This window comes from Amblyomma mixtum, chromosome 4 (assembly GCF_055824585.1).
Source record: "Amblyomma mixtum isolate Tamu chromosome 4, ASM5582458v1, whole genome shotgun sequence".
Taxonomy (NCBI): domain Eukaryota; kingdom Metazoa; phylum Arthropoda; class Arachnida; order Ixodida; family Ixodidae; genus Amblyomma; species Amblyomma mixtum.
In genome coordinates this window covers 46,331,961-46,355,765 of record NC_143015.1, presented here as the reverse complement: position 1 = coordinate 46,355,765, position 23,805 = coordinate 46,331,961, and the positions used below count along the sequence as shown (strand labels likewise).

Sequence of the window (23,805 nt, the reverse complement as noted above, 5' to 3'; positions counted from 1 at the left end):
ACCAGAAGTGCTTTGTCATGTGGTGCCTCTACCCAGAGTGGCACAGGCCGAAACTCAGGAGTTGGAGGGTCTCTTACTTTTGCTCGCGATGGTACACGGTACGCTAGCACCCTCCTGTGGCACTGCCCACAATTAGGTCCGTTGTAGAAGTGTCACGCTTCGGCGGTGACACTCTCGCACAATTCCCAAACACACGGGCTCCATGCCAACAACCTTTATTGCACTTCTCCCTTCTTCCCGCCACCGCCGCTCCGCCTCATAATGATGATGATGACTTAGTGATACACTAGCGCCCTCTCGTGACATCGCCCTTAACTAGACCCTCCGCCGCCACAGTGTCCTTACAGTACAGCAGTTATCTTGTGGAAGCGTTTCTGCCGGTTTTTGATTACCGCCAAGTCCGCAGTTCTGTGCATCCAGAATAGCATGTGCCTCACGGTGTGTCCTATACCGTTCTCCCCACCCATGAACAGACGCTGCGTCTCCTGGAGCAGCTGCAGTCGGTGGTGACCTGCCGTGAGCCCGAGACCCCGCACGAGGTGTGGTTCCGGGAGACCCTGGCCCCCCTGGTGGCAGAGACCCTCAACACCCTGCGCAACCCCGTGGACCCCTGGCGGCCACAGGCCAGCTGGGCCGCACTGCGGCGCCTGCACCTGCGGCTGCAGCGGCGCCACCACGACGAGGGGCCCCAGCTGCTCATGGAGCGGGTGTCCCCCGCACTGGCCGCACTCAGGGACTCTCGGGTGGGCTTCTTGCAAGACCCATTCCCAGTTTGGCCACCGTGGTGGCTCAGTGTTTATGGTGCTCGGCTGCTGGCCCGAAAGACGCGGGTTTGATCCCAGCCGCAGCGGTTGAATTTCGATGGAGGCGAAATTCTAGAGGCCCGTGTGCTGTGTGATGTCAGTGCACGTTAACGAACCCCAGGTGGTCGAAATTTCCGGAGCCCTTCCCTACGGTGTCCCTCATGGCCTGAGTTGCTCTGGGACATTAAACCCGCATAAATCAAACCAAACCAACCAACCATTCCCAGTTTGATGAACACAGCTGAGCATTGTCGTCCTGCTTGTGGAGCTAAGCAAAGCACCCTCGAATTATTTGTGCCATATTTGACGTACAGATACAGACTTGTAAGCAGCGTGTTGCACCATGGTATGTTAAAGGGGGACACTGAGGAGAAATAGAAGTTGGTCTGTATCGATATGATACCACGTTCTAACCTCACAGAGGCCGCTCTCGCCAAAAAAACGGAGCTTTTGTAAGCTGGAAAAGGCCGGAAAAGCAGAATACACGTCACCGCCACCGACTGATATTGCGACTAAAGTGCATGCGTTGACACTGAAATTTGGGCGGCTATCCCAGAGGCTATATAGCATCGCCATTCACTTCAAAATGATGACAACCTGTCCTTTTCCCTAATGATGTCAGGGGCTTGCATAGACTGGAGGGAGGATTTTTAAATCGAATTTTCTGAGTCATAAATGTGTCATTTCCCACTGTACAAACATCAGCATAGCGAGAAATACCCAGGGAACCAATTGTAGAGCGGAGCTCTTAGGTGCCCATTCGTGCGTTGAGCACCTCCAATAGCCTTGGCATAGTCAAGTGAACAAGCACATTGGAGGGTGAAAGAGCGGATGCGGAGCACAGCGGAAGATTAAAGATGGCGATAACGAAGAAAGCATCAGGAGGAAAACGGTCGCGTGAAGGCAGGTCATGCAGGGGTGGCCCAGGGCAAAAAAGATAACGAAAAGATTGCTCTGGAGCACGCTTGAAAGCTCGAGCTCGCACTAGTGTGTCCCAGCTCGTGGCTCTGATCCTCCTCTCCCCGCGACCTTGGCAGAATGGTGCATGCGGACTTGCAGTTCAAGGTGGTTCAAGCCCTGTTGAGAAGTAATGGGGAAGGAGACTGAGCTTGACATGAGCTGAGACTGAGACGCCAGTGCCACTCACTTTCAGAAATTTCGTGCTTGGTCATTTCGACAGCGCTAAACATGCATTGATGGCTTGATTAATGCACTACCGCCTACAGCGTGCGGCGATAGCCTCTCCCCTCTTCCCCCCAGTCTGTGAATTCCTTATTGAAATTATGATATTGGGCTACAGTTATGCCAGCTGTTGTTGCCCATGGCATTTTTCCGCACTGTTTTAATTAGCGTGTGAGGAATTATCCTTCTTCCGTTTGCAACTGTTTGACCTAAGCAGTGATGCGTGACGTTTTGTGTCGAAATGTTCGCTGTTAGAGCAAATACAGTCGACGACCGATTTTTCGGACTCTCTAGGGACCGCGAAAACGACCGAAAAATTGGGCAGTCCGGAAAATCAAATTTCACCGAAAAAATCACGAACTTATTACCACTATGCCGGAAAAAGCGGCCAATTATATTGCACACATTCTAAAGCTCCTCATGACTATATTTCGCCGCGCGAAATACCGTATAAACGCGTATAAGGGCCGAACTTTTTTTTTCCCAGATTCGAGGGCCAATTTTCGGGGTGCGGCCCATACACGCGATATGCGAAAAAAAAAATTTTTTAAGTAAAAACACACCAACCAGGGAATGAGCGACATTTATTCTACGTTCAATCGTCACTCGCGAAGTATTTAGACTCATGAGCTGGTGCTGCGCTCTGGTGCACGCTCATGCCAAAAGAAGCCGCGCAGCATGTCCGCTGTCAACGCGTAGCCGTTGTTCCGAAATTCCATCGCATAGAGGAGCAGCTGTTCTTCCAGTTCAGGGAACTCGCACGGCTTGACTCGGAAAGCGCGCTTTTTGCAGCTTGTGTTTCTCTTTTGGTTGCACCATCATCGGACGCACTTCTCGGCCACGTCGAATTTCCCGCCCGCCGCACGCTTACCGACCGCGTCTGAGAGCTAACTCCCAGCCGTGTAGCTTAAGGTGCTTGCCCATCGCGCTAAAACTGTGAAGCTCGGCAGCAGCACGCGAAAGCCACTATCACTGCGAACGCGCTAACACGCATGCTGACACGCCACGAAAGGCTGCTGGCGATACTGATGCGATGTGAACAGCGGAAAATCGCGACCAAGAAAAATGTTGATAATGATCACGGCGCCATCCATAGACGGCACTTGGAAGCTCCGGTGCGCGCGCGTGGCCTCCGCGAACGGCGCAGAGCCGGAGCAGATCGCGGCCGCGATAAGATCGGGCGGCGCGCCTGAAGCGCGCTTCGATCGCGGAGGCCACGGCGTGCGCGTAGCCTTCGCGATCGTATTCGCGTTCCGTGTTCGGGACTAAAGACTCGGCACAGATGAGTTCCGTGAACTCAGACTACGGTTCAAGTTCGTGCGGCGGAAGACATTCAAGGACAGTACGAATTCGAAAACACGCGAGCGCAATGTGCCGACTCGCGCAGAATTTCAGCGTCGCAAGAGGCTCCCTTTAAGCTTGAGTTTCGTTTTGTTTGATCAAGTTTTCGATATCTCCTGCAGTCTGAATTAATGAGGTTCCACTGTACACATTATATGGCGGCTTGGGTACTGGCGGCGAGTGCGAAGGTCCGAAAAATCGAGTGGTCAGTTGTGGTGCGTCCGAAATTTCAAGCGCTCTTACACATTGGCTCTATGGGCCATGTCGCGGTGCCGCGAAAAAGTCCGAATAATCAAGCATGTCCGAAAAATCAGGCGTCCAAATTTTCGGTCGTCGACTGTAGTGCGTAGTATTGTGTGCCACATGAGCAGCTACGCACGCAGTTGATGACCAGTCTTAGCAATTCTTTGAAATTTAAGGAACCTAGAGGAGAAGAGGGTAGACGGCGAATAAGACAGCTTAATGGCTCCAGAACCAACTGAATTCCAAGCAACTGCCGTAGCCCTCAGTCAGGCAGTGAATTGAGTGCCATTTTCGACGAATGGCATTAGTCTTGGGCTAGCATCCTTTCCTGCGTGGTTGTCACCTGAATGAGGCTGTAATGTCATTTGCAAATGTTTCCAGTGGGGATTCGCCCAAGGTGAGGCTCAGTTAGCATATCTGTGTGCACTGCCGAAGCAGCGAAATCCAGCTCCATTTTGCACTTTGTGTTCCATCTGCGGTCACATGTGTTTACATGTGTTTACTGAGACGCGCGATTGTCAGCCAATTTTACTGACAACAATAATTGGATTTACCTGTCCTAAGTGCCCTTTTGAGGCTCCGGCCACTGCTTGGAAGCTGGCATCAATGCAGCAAAGGTTTCGATCTCTTAACCAGCTTTTCAGTCACAGTTCGCAAAGAGGAGGGCACTAGTAGTTCTCAATGTCATCTGAAAGGTGCTTTCTATTTAGTGGCGTGAGTTTCCCTCTCCCTCATACACAGCCACATCATCATCATCATCATTTATTGTCCCTTAAAGGCCCCTGTCGGGGTATTACATAAGGGGGGAGCGTATACAAGGTTGATGTGGAAAAACAAAGGTCACAAAAATATAACAATGCAATGTAGGAACATAAAGAGAAGCAAAGAACGCGATAGTTAGAACGGTGCAGGTAAAAAATGCCTTTAGGCCTCAAGCACCACACACGTCGGTGAAAGGTTTGGGCAGCAAAACTCAATACAGGAAAAAGAATTACATATAAACACAAATAGAAAAAAAAAAGACATGTCAACCCAGGTGATCTAACAACATCGCCTTAAACCTTGTCGCATCGTGCACATTTGTTAGTGAATCGGGCAGAAGGTTCCATTCTTCAATTGCGGTCGGAAAAAAGGACTTGTTGAAAGCATTGGTGGAGCCATGAAGTCGTTGGACACTATTTGAATTAAAAAGGCGGCACGATGTACGAAAGGGAGGAGATATGAGGGAACCACGGAGACATGGGAAATTGAAGTATAACTTATGGAACAAGCAAAGGCGCGCAACTTTTCGTCTGAGAGCTAAGGAAGTGAGGTCAAGTGATGATTTAATGGAACTTACGCTGGAATGAAAGTCGTATGTTGATGATATGAAGCGGGCTGCAAGGTTCTGGACGGCTTCAAGCATGTTAATTAGGTAGGACTGATGAGGACTCCAGATCGCGGATGCATACTCCAGCCTACTGCGGACAAAAGTTTCATATGCCAGTTTACGTATGTTAGCGGGGAAAGAGGGAAGTGATCTTCTAATAAAACCAAGTGTACGTGAAGCGTCGGCCGTGATTTTTGTAATATGATCAACCCAAGTTAATTTGCTATTGATTGTGATGCCAAGGTAACAATAAGATTCAACTTGCAATAGGTCCTCAGAAAATAAAGAGTAAGCATAAGTTAAATTAGAGCGTTTCCGAGAAATTTGCATAAAACTGCACTTCCTAATGTTCAGTTCCATCATCCACAAAGAGCACCAATTTTCGATGAGCTTCAGATCGTTTTGGAGGGCAGCTTTATCGTCTTTAGTATTTATACGGTGGTAGATAAGGCAGTCATCTGCGAAAAGACGGATGGTGGATGAGATGTTGTGTGGGAGGTCGTTAATAAATATTAAGAAGAGAAGCGGACCCAACACAGACCCCTGTGGTACTCCGGAGGAGACGGAAGTAGAATTTGAAGGAAGTCCGCCTATTACGGTGAACTGAGAGCGAGCTGTGAGAAAATTGTGAATCCAGTTTAAAACAAGTGGGTGAAGGTGAAGACCTGAAAGTTTGAACATAAGACGCTGATGTGGGACACGGTCGAATGCTTTGGAAAAATCAAGATAGATGACATCGGTTTGGAACAAAGAATCAAGGTTTAAGTGAAGGTCCATGGTAAACTCAAATAACTGTGATTCACATGAATAGCCGCGACGAAAGCCATGCTGATTTTTGAAGAAGAAGGAGTTGGAATTAAGGTGGGATGCAATATGCGAGTATATAATATGCTCAAGAAATTTACATGGTATGCAAGTTAATGAAATAGGACGATAATTCGACAGGTCGCTCCGGCTGCCAGCCTTGAACACAGGAATGACTTTGTTAATTTTCCAGTCGCTAGGTATGGAACTGTTCGCAAGAGATTGATCAAAGATTATTTTTAGAAAATGAGAAGATACATTTATTGTAGCTTTTAATATCTTGGCAGTGAGGTTTTTTTTTTTTTACTGCATTCATTGTCATCAGTGTCTGTTTCATTCATATTCAGCTAGCTCAGTCCAGCATTAGCTGTGGGGACCGTATCTCAGCAAATCTCATAATCTCGTTCTATTGCTGTTCTTGACATATCTTGATCCATGCTAAGGTGAAAGAGGATTTAAAGGGAAGGAAAACATAGCCTGGAGCAGCACCCAGTCTTGTTGCTTATCCTCTTCCTATTAAAAGCTCTTCAAGAATCAAAGGAGCTAGGGCTATTCTATTAGCAGGCAGTTCACGTAACAACTGTGTGCCACGAGACAGCTGCGTTCACACATCTGCAGTAGATGAGCCATAGCGTTTTCTGCGTGTATGGCTACTGTTTTTTTATGTTTCTCTCCCTTTGGCTTGCCTTCACTGCAGGTACCCATGCCGGGGTGCTCTGGGGACGTTCGCATTGCGGCCGTCCAGTCATCCATCGCCGTGCTGCCCACCAAGACCAAGCCCAAGAAACTGGGCTTCCAGGTACAGGGGTCGTTTGTCCACAGTCTTTTCTTTGTGTGCAAGTGCCAGGGAACATTGGTAGGGCAGATTGTTGACCCAGTTGGTGAAGCGACGTATTCAAGAGAAGTTTGCGCAAAACAGGATGGGACACGAGGCATAAACACATGCCCACACACAAGCACTCGGGAAGCTCATTTCTGCACCTGCTTTCGAACGGTTTGAACATGCGTAATGTCGACTCCCATTTCTTCCACCTCATCTGGCAATGGTGAAGGCAATGTGGTGCAACGGCAGTGGTTAGAGATGCCAGCACCAGTGGGAGGAACAAGACCCTTCTCACCTGCAGTGATGCCGAGAACCTAGAGCTCGGTGCTGTCGCATATTTGTCGCATCACACTGAATGCCCACCTGTCTATTTTTTTGTTCACTGGTTTTGATTATAATGCAAGGTGCATTTTGAAGCAGGTGATTGCAGTCGAAAACAGTTGCCAAGTGTTTACACTTTGTGGCTCAATGCATTAGGCTCTGTGTAACCCATTGCCATGCTCCTCTCTCTGCCTTTTGCTAATGCGCAAGAACTACCATGGCAACCTAGGCCACCATTGTGATTGCAGTGGACGCATGTTCACGTGCCTGGCGCTGGTCATGCGTCTGGATGTTGATGGTCTACGGTTTTAGCCTATGGGAACCCCAGTGGCTTTCAAAAGGTGCTGAGGAATGCTGCGCGTCTTGGCTTCCATCCCTTTCTGCTCGACGCGCATGCACAAAGGAGCACGCAGACAGATGGAAGCTGATGAAATGCCCCAGTTCAACAACTGACTGTTGTACAGTGAAGTGAAACAGTGTGCAGTGAATAGTTACGGTGCAATTAGTCCCACAGTAAAGTGGGTAAAGGAAATGTGGGGCTTGAGGCTTGCGTGGATTCGGGTGCTCAAGGAACCCCAAAAAGCACTCAAAAAGGTACCCGTGTGGGTTTTGCAGAACCCAATTTGAGAACCTTCTGGCGCAGACAGTCCACATCTGCCGAGGAGGGCTTCTTAAACAGTTTTCACTGTAAAAACTTTAATTACGTTATTGTCATGATGGTGGCCAATCAAGAGGGAACGCACGCTGCTCCGGTTTGAATCCTTTGTGTGTTCTTGATTCGCAACACTCCCCAGCTCAGTTTGAACCCAGAGAATGCCACTAAGTTACTTTTGATGGTTGAAGGTTTGAAGGTTTATTTCCGCAACTAGGTGTTGCGAGGACAGCCAAGGAAAATGCTGTATAGACAGCTTGAGAGGTCCTGGCTTCCTCTTACAGTGCAGCATTGGCAGCGGCGGAGTACGACATCAAGGTGAAATTCTAGAGGCCTGTCTGCTGTGCGGTGTCACTGGACATTAAAGAACCCCAGCTGGTCAAAATTTCCGGGGCCCTTCATTACGGCATTCCTCATAGCCTGACTTGCTTTGGGACGTTGAACCCCAATAAACCAAACTAAGTTACTGAAGGCTGGCGACTGCCACACTTAGTAGGGTGTTGTTTCCACATCAGCGCACCCTGACAGGCTCTCTCCGTTTGGCCCTGTTGTGCCCACCAGGGCTCGGACGGCCAGCGGTACACGTTCCTCTTCAAGGGCATGGAGGACCTGCACCTGGACGAGCGCATCATGCAGCTGCTCAGCATCTGCAACAGCCTGCTGGCACGCGGCTGCAGCTCCTCCTCCTCGGCCAACAGTGCCCCCCGTGCCCGCCACTACGCAGTCACCCCCCTGGGCTCCCGGTCGGGGCTCATCCAGTGGCTGGACGGGGTGACCCCCCTGTTTGCCCTCTACAAGCGCTGGCAGCAGCGGGAGGGGGCCACTGTGCTGCGCCCCTCCGAGCTCTTCTACGGCAAGCTGACCCCACTGCTCAAGGAACAGGTGGGTGGGTGGGAGCAGTGGAGAGAGGGGACCGGTGGGCTTGAACTGCGCGGAAGATGGTGATGACGAAAGAAAGGCGCCACAGCGTAGCTTCAGTGTGAAAAGGAACACACTGTCTTGCATTCAGCCAATGATTATAGTGATGGGCAGAAAGAACTTCTCTAGAACACAGCTCTTAAGGACCTGTCGAACAAGGAGCAGAGTGGCGATGAAAGGAAGGGAGAAGGGAAGAGAGTATGAGGAGGAAAACAGAGTCGCCGGTTGTGGCATGTTACATCTGTGGCAGCTGCAAGACATGCCTACTGGTGCCAAAAGATGAGGTCTTCCTTTGTTTATAAATAATTTTTCTCTTGATCGGATAATGCTTATGGGCCAAATACGACCTCAACATAGACGTGACAGCAGAAATCATTCTTGCGTGCAAACTTAATGTTTCCTTTCTTGTGGGAACTACCTGGCATGAAAAGCACAGATGAGAATGCAGACTTGCAATTTCATTCCAAAAGCCTAGACAAAGTGAATTTGTACTGTTTTCACATCTTGCAACACATGATCTAATAATAGTCATGTCCCAATGATATGTGTGACAGTTAATTCACACCAAGCACTCAAATGAACTAACTATCCTGGGAAGCCCTGTTGGAAGAGGTGGTTTGGTGGGCTCAGAACATGCTGTGGTTCTACGTCAACACTGTGGACACTGCAAGCTTCCAAGAGGCTGCATGATGTCCGAGCAGTGGTTGTGCACGTCATGACCCCTGATGTCGTGGCACCCCGCCCCCTCCCGCAGGGCATCACCAACCTGGAGAACCGGCGTGAGTGGCCCACGAGTGTGCTGGTGCAGACCCTGGAGGCCCTGATGTCCGAGACACCCCGGGACCTGGTGGCACGCGAGCTGTGGTGCGCAGCAGCCAGCGCCCCACACTGGTGGCGCGTCACGTGTGCCTTCAGCCGCTCCACAGCCGTCATGTCCACCGTGGGCTACGTCATCGGCCTGGGTGACCGCCACCTCGACAACATGCTGCTTGACCTGCGCACAGGGGAGGTGGGTGTGCAGGGATGAGGAATAGTGTGCAGGGCAGTGTGAACGAAGGAAAGCACCAACTGTGAGAGCACAGATTTGCCTTGTTAACAGAGCTTTAGGTCTCTGTTTTGTCAGGAACCATCACAAAATGCCTCGCGTGTTACCTGTTTACAGCAAGGCGTAGAAGCAACCATTGAATGCCACAAGTGCCTGTCATTATGTAAAGTGCTGTAAAGTGGCTGTTGAGCCAGTAATATTTTAAACCGAGTTACCCAAGGGATGGATTGCTTTGTTCCATTTTGAAAGCGGTGCATATTTTGTGTCTGCATTCTCAGTACTGCACAGAAAAGTTGGACAGACAACCAGACACTAGTACAGACCAAAGGTGTGCCCTCTGCTGATGTTCAGCCATGCTGGAGGTGTAGGCTTGAGTCATGAGTATGCGGTTTATGGGTTGTCGTGTAGTTTCTAGTCCTCTTTGATTCTCTTCTGATGTACGCTGCTGTTTCAGGTGGTGCACATTGACTACAACGTGTGCTTTGAGAAGGGCAAGAACCTGCGGGTTCCCGAGAAGGTGCCCTTCCGCATGACCCCCAACATCGAGACCGCGCTCGGCGTCACCGGCGTGGAGGGGCAGTTCCGACTCGCCTGTGAGCAGGTAAGCGCCGCCTTCTAGGACAGTCACTTCCGGTGATAATTTCACTTCCGCGTGGATCCAGCTTAGCACCACTTAAAGCCAAGGTTGCTGATGGAGCATTTAGCCGGCATGTCGCATGCCATCAAATAAAGAACATCCCCTGCGTTCAACTTTTGAGTTCAGGATGTGGCTAGGAAAGAAGAGGCTGCATAGTGTCCCCCGGCATCTTGACGAGGCTGCAAGAATGTAGGAACTGTTGGTGTTACTGGTGGGTCACCATGATCAGTTCTAAATTACACTGGATAAAGGAAAGGTGAGACTTGAGGCATGAATGTGTTTGAATGTTTGTGGAGCCCAAGGGTTCTAGAAGCACAACTCAGTTTAAGAACCCCTGCATTAAGAGCCCCTAAACTGCCTTGCTTGGCCTTCAGTGTTCTGTTAACCATGGATGTGTGGGATCCCTTTGTAATTAAAACAGATCACGGTGGTGGTGATTCTGTGTACCTCTCTTATGCTCGTTGTGGTCCCTGCACCAGGTGCTGAAGGTCCTGCGCCGCGGACGGGAGACCCTGCTCACTTTGCTGGAGGCGTTTGTGTACGATCCACTTGTCGATTGGGACAGCAACAATGGCCCTGGTGGAGCGTGCTCGCCTGCCTCGCGCCTGGAACGCAACATGGCGAGTGCCCTGCTGGCCATCCGCATCCGCGAGACGGCCCAGCCCTGGGCGCTCAACCACCGGCTGCTTGCGGACGCCCTGGATGAGACAGCCACCCTGCTCCGTGACTGGCAGCAGGCAGAGGTGCGGTGCCTGTTTCCCATATTGTTTACAGGAAGGTGCGGTGCCTGTTTTTCGTATTGTTTACGGAGAGGGGCACTGCCTGTTTTCCGTATTGTTTACGGAGAGGGGCACTGCCTGTTTTCCGTATTGTTTACGGAGCTGCAGTGCCTGTTTTCCGTATTGTTTACGGAGAGGGGCACTACCTGTTTTCCGTATTGTTTACGGAGAGGGGCACTGCCTGTTTTCCGTATTGTTTACGGAGCTGAAGTGCCTGTTTTCCGTATTGTTTATGTAGCTTAGTTTGACGGAGGGCATGTAATAACACTGCTTGATGATACTCAGTGTCACTATTTTACTGCATACTGTAGGGAACGGTAACACAGTTACAGATGAAGGGCGTCACTTTCGCATGAAGGCAATCAGGAACACAGGTCTACAACAAGCTGGTTATATTAGAACTCGGAAAGGTTGCGAGGTAACAAGGGCAGACATTGCCTGAACCAGGCGCCATAGCCAAACAGAGCGCTCTCTGCACAAGTGGCGTGCACGAGGTCAGTGCCAGCCCCCTCCACTGCACCTTCTTTCACTGCGGCCAATGATGGCAATGATGATGCTGCTACATGATCAGTCCCAGATATATCAAATAAATTTGTGCACCTGTGCTAGCAGCAGCCTTACTACACCAACGTGCTAGCTACAAGTGTACAGCCGGCCAAATCTTTAGCTGGCGTGCGTGGCGGCCGCGTTTTCCGTGCTCCTGTAGCTTATGACGGAGCAAACTTGCAAAAATACAAAATTTAAGCTCAGGCTCACGAAGCTCGTGCTTAATAATGAGCTTTCCACAAGTTTGATTCATACCAAAGCACAGGAGCACAGAAAAAGCGGCTGTCGCGCACGCCAGCTAAAGATTTGGTCGGCTGTACTGGCAGCACACCACTCACTAGGTGGGTTCACTGAGCCCCGTCTCCTTCATGTCGAATCCATAGTAGATATTGGTTTGGAACTGCCGTCTATCATCAGAGGGTAGGATCCAATTACCAGTTACAGTGTACCCAGCGTAACCTCTTATTGGCAGCAGAGCAAGCCAGGAGAGAGCTGCTGCTAATTTTAATTGGCTCCTCTCGGTCAACGACGTGTCGGACTGTGGGACGATAATTCGGCGCAGTACTAGCACATGTCTATGTCATGCAGAAGCACACATAGCCCCTGCACACACCAGCCTAGAGCAACAACATGACTGGTTCTCCAGCGTCCTTGAGTAGCGCTGACAAGGTACTGCCCAGCAGGCGTGTCTGCATATTGGTTACATGCACCTACTCTAGCTAGGCAAAGCCAGCACTGCTCCTAACTATTCCCAGAAGTAAATCGAAGAGGCTGTTGCAAAGGAATTTATAATGGCCACTCACCATCACATTCCTATTCCAAAGGGCAATTTTGTAGTTCCAACTTGCTACTGGAGAAGGCCCATTGGCAAAGAATATACTCATGTGAACGAGGCATTTTGAAGGCACCGAAACATCAGTGGCCCATATTTCTGTTTCTCTTGGCGACCGTACTGATTCTGACAACCGCCAGCTTCCTCAGGGTGCGTTGTATAATGGCAAAAGAAGGTTGCATGTTTCGAAGTATGCTCATTTTGATACCGGAGATAGTGCCGCAAGGTTTGACACCATAGTAAGTGTTGCCGCGGTGGTTGTGCGTCACCGCGTGGTCCTTGCAGGGCTGTGTGCATGCGGCAGAGCAGAGCCTGGGTGAGGCGTGTGCCCAGCAGACCATCCTGGAGGAGGCCCTGGCTTCGGAGAGCAAGGACCACCCGCTCTTCTCACTGCCGGCCCGCTACCAGGAGTGGGCGCTCGTCCAGGGGGCCCGGGACTCGGTGCTGCAGGCTCTGATGGTGAGGGCGGCTCCACACCTGCACTCCCTGCTTGTGCCTATAGGCTCGCAGCGTTCTATGAGTTTTGAAGAGAACTTACGGAGCAGTATGAGAATTGGGTTTGATGAGGAAGTGCAAAATGGCTATTTATTGCCTTTGGCGTATGCGAGGTTTGAACTCTGCTGCGTTTCAGTGACGGCAAAGTGCAAAAGGCACCCGTGTAGTGTGCGATGTCGGTGCACACTAAAGGTCCCTGGAGGGGAAAATTATTCCGGAGCCTCCCACAATGGCACCTCTTTCATTTCTAACTCCCATCTTCATCCCTTCCCTCAAGGCAAGGTTGAGGTGTTCACCATGAAGCAATACAGTTACTGGGGCTTTCATTTCCTCAAAACTAGTATTCTTCTCAGTCAAAACAAGCTTTGCACTTTACATTGTTTTCACAGGTGGCTTACAAAACATACCAGCAGCGTTGTCGTTCCCAACAAGACATATTGTGCTGCTTTTCTGCATGCAGTCATGCGTCTGCCACTGCTCAGACGAGCTATTGCTGGAAGAGCACTGACAATTTTTGCTGTCTGCTGCTGCTTAGTGGCAACGGCAGTGAGTGTTGTTTCTGTCTTCTTTGTTAGTTTAGTGCAGTAAAACCCCTCTGTTGTGAGGAAGCTCGGACCAGCAAACATTTTTGCATTATCGGGGTCTTTATATCAATTGTTAGACATGGCATGGCTCTGACTATCCTCTCTGGCTGCTTACTAAGCACACAGCGTTGGTTTATAAAAGAAACACTTGAAAAAACATTACGTCCTGCTCTTATTGTCCCTTTATGCGATGATTGTTTATTTTTAGTTATCAAATGTTATCACATTTTTTACTTAGTTTACGTCTTGTGGAATTACCGCATTTGCACGAATACTATGCGGCTACGAATATTAGGCCAGTTAGATTCTATGTGAAAACCAAAGCTTTGCATGGTCGAGGTGTCGTCTTTTGTTGCCTCAGTGTCATTTAAGAGGTGGTAGTCAAGAAATGCGCCCAACACAGTGAAGTGCGGCAAAACTGCCTACCGAGTGCTGCCACGCCTCTGCTTCTTGCCTCGTGTTACGAGCACACGGCCTTTTCTTGCCTTTTTTAGTCCTCACAGCACTTTTACTGGCTTTCTTTTCTTAGCGACGTGCGTCATATTCTTTCTATGTTCATAGCCAGTTTTACTTTTCCTGTGCGCGCCGCGCGCTTTACCTTAAGGTTTTCGGAAAGTTGGCTTCTCCTCGCGGCTTTCGGCCTTGGTGGTGAAGCCACCTCAAAGAGTGCCGTTTTATCGTATTTGGTATCAGTAGGCCTCACGTTCCTAGACATAGTGTGTGCTGCGATGTCATCACTTCGTGGGAAGTACATCGCCATGGCCAGGCGCTCTCTACTACAGCTGTTTCTTCAAAAAAGGTATCTACTGGAACCGGAAAAAAAAAATACAGTCATCTATGGGAGGTGAAATGGGACCGCGGCTTCACTTTACTATATCTGAGGTTTTACTTTAAAGTTTATTATAGCGGGGTTCTACTATATTGGCATCGAAGAAGGTAGAATGCTTGGGCTGATCTGTCAGGCACCATACAATGGTATCGTACAAGTGGCGTTCGCTTTGAAACTGGCTTGACTGAAAATGTGCGTGCGCTGTGGCTGCCCTTGCAGGAGAAACTGGAGGAGTGCCGTCGCTGGAGCACCCTGCAAACGGTGGCCATGTCGTCCCTGTCGTCGGGTGGCCCCCCTGACAGGTGGCGCCAGGTGCTGGGCACGGAGCTGGCGGTGGAATCGGTGGCCTCGCTGGCGCCCCTGGTGGAGTTCCTGCAGAGCTCGGGGCAGCTGCAGCTGCTCCAGCAGTGTGAGGCGAGCGAGGAGGAGCTGCGCCAGTTGTCGGTGCAGCTGCGCCAGGCCCTGCAGACGGCCCTGGAGCTGCTGGGCACGTACGCGGCCATCGTGGTGCAGGGCCCCCCCCAGGGCTGGCACCAGCCCTCCCACCGGCTGCAGCACTGGCAGCAGTGGCTCGAGGGGCTGCACCAGGACTTCACTCTGGCCAAGTGAGCCCTGCTTCCCTCTGATCACTTCCGGTGACAAGACCCCTATATATATATACTCCGTGTATATACAGGTGCCAATGAAAGCCTACTAGCTACGGCGGCTGAAAACAGACAGGGCACTTTCGCTGGTCTTCCCATCACCATGCACGAGATTTACCATTTCTGCTAGTGCCGTGTTAACTATTTCTTCAATGGTAGCACCCAGGAGACATGCATCCAACATCACAGCTAGGTGGGCTGTCCCACTTGGCCTTGCCTGATATGCTTGCCGCTGGACAAATGTCACTAAGCATGTTATATTAAGGCGGAAGCCTTTAATAGAGAGTTTTAGCATTGCGGGCTTTGCGTAATTGCGTGCATAGCGGAATAGCGGGTCCAAAGTGCGCATGCGCAGAACGCTAACGGTAAAATAGCGTTAGCGGACGCACGCAATTTTCAGAAGTTAGCGGTGCGGCTTTTGCGTGTTTAGCGGGAAAACATGGCGGCGTCCTCCCAAGCGAGAGCCGCCCGCTTCAGCCGAATCAGCAGTCCTTGCGATTCCGGTCGGCACGTTTACCGGCAACTACTGGTGTAGTTGCTTTTCGCTATGACTTACCTTGCTTCGACGATAAAGTATAAGCTGCCATTCCGTCCAGTTTTTGAGCTACGCTCTCGATTCTGGAGCGGGCAAGCCTAATGGGACCTCCAGCTGCACTGCTACCGTCTGCAACTGCCCGAAAGGCAGCCGGAACCTAGCACGAACGTCCGGAACGAAACAAAAATTGATATGAAGCTTTTTCGCAGTGTTTTATGGACTTAAATGATGTAAAGCGAGTTTATATTAAATTTGAAATAGTTTTTTTGACATTACACGTCATGTGATGGCAAATATTCTTGCTCGAACGGCTTGTAGTTAACATTGCCAGACTAGATGGCGCCACTGCTTTACGTTTGTTTTTTCATTTTATTTAAATTTCGGGGTCATTTTGCAGATGAAAATAAGCACTACAGTAATAATTCGTTTAAAAAACTCGGAAATATTATATTTTGGCAAGGTAGCGGCAGGGTCGACCATTTTAGAAGGACCGTTCGCATCCATGTCAAGCAGGTGGCGTTTAACGTTTTCAGAACGCTATACTAAAACTGTCTGTGGGGATAAGTTGCTTGTGGCACGCTAACGTAATTTCCCTTAGGTCCGCTATCACGCTAAAGCTATACTAAAACTCTCTATTGTCTCATCGTTGTAAGCAGCAGTTGTCGACAGAAAATGTCACGCTTTTCAATTGGTGGAAACTGTCGTGACGTCACAGTGCGCGAATTTCAAACGGGGCCAATTGTACTTTGGTTAGTAACCATGCAACCAATTGAAGGGATCGTATAGTGATGCTCCAAGTAAGTGGGACTGAGCTTACTTAATTGCTTAATTACCTAATTAGCCTAATTAGCTTTACTAGTCAGGCCATATAAATAAATAAAACCGATTAAGAAATTGGTCAAGCTCAGGAATCGAACCCCGGTCTTCGGCGTGAGAGACGAGCATGCTATCCACTCCGCCATGCCAGCTCGATGGTTTGGAATGAACAAAGGCGCGTCTAGTGAATATGGTGTCACTCACTCTCATCCTCCTCCATTCCCTTCCGGCGAGGTTTAGGTGTCGACAAATGAGAAACAGATACATTTCCTTTCCTCAAAAACCAGTTTACCGACGAGCGAGGCGTAGAACCGAATGGGCGATGGCGTTCTATGGACTCCTTAGCAGCGTTGCAAGACGCTGTCGCGTTCCACTCTTAGGAGCGAAGCTTAACATCTTAACCACACATCCGTGACCACACTTTAGGTCAAAAAAGTGCCCCCCTGAATTTTGTGAGACAGTTACTGTGTAATTTCCTTTCCTCAAATACAATTTTCATTTTCTTCATTACGGCTCCTCTTTATCTATCTTCTTTCACTCCCACTTCCTCCCTTCCTCTGCGGTGCGGTTCAGATGTCCACCGAGATGACAGAGAATTACTGCGCCATTTCCTTTCCTCAAAAAGCGTTGCGTTCAAAGGGCAAGGCATCGCGCCGAACGGGTGGTGGCGTTCCGTGGACTCCCTGGCAGCGCTACAACGCGCTGTTGCGTTCCACTCCTAAAGGCGGTGCTTAAGCGTCATTAATTAGCAGTTAATTAGTATTTAGGCATTAATCAGTAATTAACCATTACAGTCGACGACCGAAAATTTGGACGCCTGATTTTTCGGACATGCTTGATTATTCGGACTTTTTCGCGGCACCGCGACATGGCCCATAGAGCCAATGTGTAAGAGCGCTTGAAATTTCGGACGCACCGCAACTGACCACTCGATTTTTCGGACCTCGTTCGCACTCGCCGCCAGTACCCAAGCCGCCATATAATGTGTACAGTGGAACCTCATTAATTCAGACTGCAGGAGATATAGAAAACTTGATCAAACAAAACGAAATTCAAGCTTAAAGGGAGCCTCTTGCGACGCTGAAATTCTGCGCGAGTCGGCACATTGCGCTCTCGTGTTTTCGAATTCGTACTGTCCTTGAATGTCTTCCGCCGCACGAACTTGAACCGTAGTCTGAGTTCACGGAACTCATCTGTGCCGAATCTTTAGTCCCGAACACGGAACGCAAATACGATCGCGGAGGCTACGCGCACTTCCGCGATCGAAGCGCGCTTCGGGCGCGCCGCCGGATCTTATCGCGGCCGCGATCTGCTCCGGCGCTGCGCCGTTCGCGGAGGCCACGCGCGCGCACCGGAGCTTCCAAGTGCCGTCTATGGATGGCGCCGTGATCATTATCAACATTTTTCTCGGTCGCGATTTTCCGCTGTTCACATCGGCATCAGTATCGCCAGCTCCAGCCTTTCGTGGCGTGTTAGCATGCGTGTTAGCGTGTTCGCCGTGATAGTGGCTTTCGCCTGCTGCCGCCGAGCTCCACAGTTTTAGCGCGATGGGCAAGCACCTTAAGCTACACGGCTGGGAGTTAGCTCTCCAACGCGGTCGGTAAGTTTGCGGCGGGCGGGAAATTCGACGTGGCCGAGAAGTGCGTCTGATGATGGTGCAACCAAAAGAGAAACACAAGCTGCAAAAAGCGCGCTTTCCGAGGCAAGCCGTGCGAGTTTCCTGAACTGGAAGAAGAGCTGCTCCTCTATGTGATGGAATTTCGGAACAACGGCTAGGCGTTGACAGCGGACATGCTGCGCGGCTTCTTTTGGGATGAGTGTGCACCAGAGCGCAGCACCAGCTCAGGAGTCTAAATACAGTAAAAGCTCGTTAATTCGACACTGACGGGACCGCGAAAAATTGTCGAATTATCCGAATGTCGAATTATCGAATGAACAACAAAAAACAATGTTTGCCGCAACAGGACGTATACCTTTAGTTGGCAAGGAAATCTGTAATCACCGTCCGCTTTTTCGAGCGAATTTGAGCGACTACGATAGCTCTAACAGCTGCCAGGTGCTCCGCGGCACACGCGCCGTCAGGGATTTGTTCACAGAAGTCCTCCCGCACGGACAAGGCTTCTGCGGCTTCTTTCACCGTGCACTTCAGCATTTGGTGCAACTGCTCACAATCGTAAATCGTCGTCGTTGTCAGCGCCTGTCACTTCAATTATTTCATCCTCGGTCAGCTGACAGGACACGAAGGCGAGGCGGCGCCGCGCAGGCCCTGCGCGCTACCCACCGGAAAGCAGCGCGGGGAGGAGGTGAAGGGAGCGCCGCTCACCGCTTATCTGTTTTTTCAACCAGCGTCCGCGGGGACGGCGTTGTTGCTGGGACACGCGTCTTATCTTTCCTCTGATCTTTTAACTCTCCTCTTATCTGCACGGGGACTGTGGACCGGTGTCTTATCTTTTCTCTATCTTTTTCTCTGATCTTTTAACTCTCCTCTATCTGCACATGGCAGCGGTGGTGGCTGAGCCAGTAGGCAATCCCTTGCGATTTCCTTTCACCCTTCTCTCAGTCGCAACAAAACAGCAACAACAAGTAGGGCAGTAAACACGCTGACAAAGCGCACATTTACCAAAAAAGGCGCCGTAAATAACCGTGATAGCGACTGCTGCAACACAACAAAGCACAAAAAAAAAAGACGCCAGCCGCTTCGGCCGCCGCTAACTCGCTTCCTCGGATGGATGGACGGATGGATGGATGATATGACCATAGGGATGGCCTATCAGCCGTACAGTAGCGCCGCTCATGGCAGTGTTTTTTTCTTTTTGCTCTCGGCACACCGGCTTGGCGGGCTGCGGAGTGAAGTCGAATTAACCAACCCATGGCAGAATTTGGTCGAATCAACGAGAGTTTCGCCCCATAGACTCCTATGTATAATTGTAGGGACCTCGCCCGTGCGTCGAATTATCCGATTTGCCGAATTAACGGGGGTCGAATTAACGAGCTTTCACTGTACTTCGCGAGTGACGATTGAACGTAGAATAAATGTCGCTCATTCCCTGGTTGGTGTGTTTTTACTTAAAAAAAAAATTTTTTTCGCATATCGCGTGTATGGGCCGCGTACCCCGAAAATTGGCTCTCGAATCTGGAAAAAAAAAAAAGTGCGGCCCTTATACGCGTTCATACGGTATTTCGCGCGGCGAAATGTAGTCATGAGGAGCTTTAGAATGTGTGCAATACAATTGGCCGCTTTCTCCTGCATAGTGGTAATAAGTTCGTGATTTTTTCGGTGAAATTTGATTTTCCGGACTGCCCGATTTTTCGGTCGTTTTCGCGGTCCCTAGAGAGTCCGAAAAATCGGTCGTCGACTGTAATTAGTGATTTGTCATCACTTAGTAATTAGTACTCAATTATATGTGACGCCACCAGTGCCACAGAAACAGCGAAGGTGATGCGGAAACGCTTCCGCCTCTACCCACTTTAGATAGTCAAAGTGCCCCTGAATTTTTTGCAGAGCTGATTGTAAGCACATTGGCTTTTTAAGTGTGTGAGCACATATGTCTGCACTCGAGTGATTCTGCCGCTGGCTGTCTGTGGCCTCTGGTTGATGCATTAATTCAGTGCCTCAGTATTGGGGTTTAGTAAGCAGTCTAATAACTCGTTACCGCTGTCAGCTTGTAAGCATGCCATTGCTTGTCTTTTCGCCTCAAGCAGTGGCTGTGTCGCATTGATTGTGTGGAAATACTTGTGTGGGTACTTTTTAAAACTTTGCCACCAAGCCAAGATGACAGCATTTTTTAAAATGAACTGGATTGTACTTTCGGCCACAATTACTAATTTTGTTACGGGTTGCGCGTATTTTCGTTGTTGCACCAGCACAGACATTTGAGGCATGGATTCATGCGTTTGTAACAAGCTTCAGATTCAGTGTTTCATTTGTTTTGTTTTTACAGTTTTGTTATTAATGTATGAGTATCCTTTTTTGCTTGACCTTTCCCGTAGATCTGTTTGCTTGAACTTAACTGCCTGCTTTTAAGATGAATGCCGGGTGTAATGAATGCATCTTTGCTTAAAATTTTACTTGATTATTTCTTATGTTTTGTGTGCATTTGTTTTGAATTCAGTTCCAGCTGAAGTGTCACTATCCACACACACGCACACACCTGCTATTCAGCTGTCTGGCTTGCGGCCGACGCCAGAAGCAGAAACGTGGCAGGCTTGAAACAGTGCTCTTGTCTTCTCCTTCCCTCCCAGGTGCCAGGAGGTGATATCGGAGTTCCACCACCACTACGGAGTGGGCACTGAGGTGAAGTTTGCCCAGGCAGCCCTTGCCCAGCACTACGAGCTGCAGTCCGCCGTGGCCGACTGCAATTCCCACATCATGGCTGTGAGTGGATGATTCAGTGCAACATGTTTGCGTTGGAGCACCAACAGTAGTAGGAAATGGATGCCATATGCCAAGATTATCTTCCACTGCTGGAGCAGTGTTTTGGCAAAAACACCCATACAGGTGCAACTACAAGAGACTGGTTGGTAGTTGTAAAGAAAGCATTGGTCTGACTGATGCTGTTCTCTCAGTAAAGACATTTGCTCAAATGCTCAGGCTTCTGCATGTTGTAAGCTTCTGCTTTTCACTGGTTAAATATAGAATAGCGGAGAAAGATTATTTTTGATAGCTCAAGCTAACACTGTTTAATGAAAATTGAGCACACTTTACTGAGTGCAGGTCGCAGTGCTCAGTATTAATTTTATCATGGTTACAGGTAGATGACACCAGTGTTACCAGATTATGGGTGGTTTTGCCTGATCTTAAATCGGGATGGATACATCTTCAGTAAAGTGGATACACTCTCAGTGTTGTTCTCTGGCAGTGCTTTTGAGGAAGTGGGTCTAAATGCAACCATCTGTTGTATGGCCAGCTGCCACAGCACTGCTGTCATGTGCGTCTCTGCCACCAGAGGCCTCCACTCTCTCTCTCTATCCAGTTACGAGCTCCTAGCTCGAATAAACGCGTTTCCAGTGGCTCAGGGTGTCCATCCGTTCAGTATGCGTGCACCAGTGAAAGTTGTGTTAAAACGCCCTCCTCCAGCCCAGAGTTTGCACCCCAGGTGTTTCTAGGATCCTCTGGAGACATGCGCGTTGTGCAAGAGCTATGCATATTGCCACGTATCATTGTAGTGTTTGTTCGTTCACGCTCAAGGCTGCAGGAAAGGGTTGTTATCATTTTTGTTCGTGACGCGAGAAGCGACCAGTCTAATCTCGATTGATCGCAGCCATGAAAGGCTGCATCTAGGTTTTTCCAGATTACTGTAGATGATCTTGTCCTGCTATCTGGAAGTTTCCTTGCCGGCTTTAAATTGAGCGATGCTGCGAGCAGCGGACATTCGTAGATCGACGATTGACGAACACGCTTGTTGCTTACGCCGCCACCGAGGGATTCAGTTCTTTTGCGGGCGCAAGTCAGCCCAAATAAAGAGCTTCGTTTGCAAGTATTTCTGGTGTCTTCCTGACCGCTGGACTGCCGTCACTACAACGTGACATCTGGTGGAGGTGCTGGGTAGCCTTCCAGGTACCGGACAACCCCTGCAAGTCGTGACCCTTTGAGTTATTCACCGGAAGACCTGAATCCAGTCTACCGTGCAGCCTCTGGAGCCTCGAGCCATGACTTACGCCGCAGCAGTGCGCCGTCCTGTACCTCGACGACCGGACCCAAGCACCTATCGCCATTAGCCAGCTGCGCTGGAGCGCCGCCCTCTCGCCCCAACTCGCCCGTCCTACGAGCGTCGCACACGGCCTAGGAAATGCGACGAGTGGAGAACTCCCGACCAGCGCCGCCCGCTATGCTTCCACTGCGGAGATGCCCGTCACATTCTCCGGTACTGCCCATACAGGAGAATGGGCATCCGAGGGTTCCCTTACGACGCCCCACGACCCCGACCCGGCCAGCGACCAGCCGAAATCGAGAATTTTTTGCGTCGGGAAGGATACTCATCGGCGAGCCGCCCATCTCGTTCTCCGTCGCCATCGTCACCGCGCTATGTATCTCCTAGCCGAGGCTACGCAGTGCGCGGACGCTCCCCCGGCCCCCGAAGGTTAAACTGAATAAAGGAGCCTCTGGAGGTGAGGTTGCTTCTGAGCGCAAGAACTAAGACCGTCCATCGACGAAAACACAAGACTATGCCCCAACTACGACGACGACACCTACGACGACGGCCCTTACGACGACGGCCCTTACGACGGCGACACCTACGACGACGACCCCTGCGACGACGACCCCTATACGACGACGACGACCCCTATACGACGACGACGATCCCTACGACGACAAAAACTACGACAAAAACTACGACAACACCGACGACAACACCGACGACGACACCGACGACGACACCGACGACGACACCGACGACGACACGGCCAGACTTGAAGCTTTTACCGCTGCCCTTACACCTTATTAGGAACGCTAAATGACTCTAAGTTATCGAAGCATTCTCCGTGTTTAATTTCATTTTAAAGCACCGAGACAATGCTTCTTTGGAAGGGGGGTAATGCCACGTATCATTGTAGTGTTTGTTCGTTCACGCTCAAGGCTGCAGGAAAGGGTTGTTATCATTTTTGTTCGTGACGCGAGAAGCGACCAGTCTAATCTCGATTGATCGCAGCCATGAAAGGCTGCATCTAGGTTTTTCCAGATTACTGTAGATGATCTTGTCCTGCTATCTGGAAGTTTCCTTGCCGGCTTTAAATTGAGCGATGCTGCGAGCAGCGGACATTCGTAGATCGACGATTGACGAACACGCTTGTTGCTTACGCCGCCACCGAGGGATTCAGTTCTTTTGCGGGCGCAAGTCAGCCCAAATAAAGAGCTTCGTTTGCAAGTATTTCTGGTGTCTTCCTGACCGCTGGACTGCCGTCACTACAACGTGACAATATTCAGGCAGTGTGTAGCTGCTGTAACACTGCATTTCATGCACAGGTGCTCAAGCGGAAGCAGACAGAAGGTCCCGACTACCTGCCCGATGCCCAGGCAGCACTGATGGCTCTCGCCCAAGGTGAGGATACGCCACACTGTGTGGCTAGGCAGCACACGCATTCTGGTTATACCAACATTGTTGTAAAGTGACTCAGAGATCTCGAAAAAGTATGGAGCAGCGTCTGGCCTTGCAACGTAAAGATTTTGCAGGACCTACCGCATAAGTCTGTGCTGTCAAAAACTTAATTGCTTTGAAAAATCAAGGCATGAACCTGTGCGTTACACCAATTAGGAATCTTTAGGCGTTGTAACTTAACAAGCTAAGATCTAGTCCATCTTGGTCTAGGTCTAGTCTAAGAGACGAGGGCCTGCTTGCGCAAAGCAAATTAGAGAGTCTAGTTCCCAGTGTAGTCCTATTCGCAATCTAATAACTGGCTCATTTTGTCTGTGAAAAGCTCAACCACACTGTGAGGGGGAAAAAAACAAGCGCTGATGAAGAACTCTAGTTTGCATTTTACTGGTTTGCATTTCTGCATGGCAGGCTGCAGCACAGAAATGTCAACGAGTAAAATGGCAAATGGCAAACACTAACGCTGGTTGGCAACTAGAGTTCTTGATTAGCGTTCATGTTGTATGGGGATAGCTT

At 49.9% G+C, this 23,805-nt stretch overlaps 1 protein-coding gene across 5 annotated transcripts in view; it reads left to right on the top strand.

The window, feature by feature from the left end:
- The window catches only part of nonC (serine/threonine-protein kinase Smg1), a 135,571-nt gene that overhangs the window by 83,590 nt on the left and 28,176 nt on the right, over positions 1 to 23,805 (top strand). For all 5 annotated transcript variants that reach the window (XM_089586421.1, XM_089586420.1, XM_089586418.1 and 2 more), the window contains 10 exons: positions 474 to 743; positions 6,440 to 6,541; positions 8,100 to 8,420; positions 9,211 to 9,465; positions 9,956 to 10,102; positions 10,618 to 10,881; positions 12,581 to 12,754; positions 14,423 to 14,808; positions 20,441 to 20,573; positions 23,163 to 23,238. In XM_089586421.1, the coding sequence (XP_089442547.1) occupies positions 474 to 743; positions 6,440 to 6,541; positions 8,100 to 8,420; positions 9,211 to 9,465; positions 9,956 to 10,102; positions 10,618 to 10,881; positions 12,581 to 12,754; positions 14,423 to 14,808; positions 20,441 to 20,573; positions 23,163 to 23,238 (2,128 nt within the window). The remainder of the gene's footprint in view (positions 1 to 473; positions 744 to 6,439; positions 6,542 to 8,099; positions 8,421 to 9,210; positions 9,466 to 9,955; positions 10,103 to 10,617; positions 10,882 to 12,580; positions 12,755 to 14,422; positions 14,809 to 20,440; positions 20,574 to 23,162; positions 23,239 to 23,805) is intronic.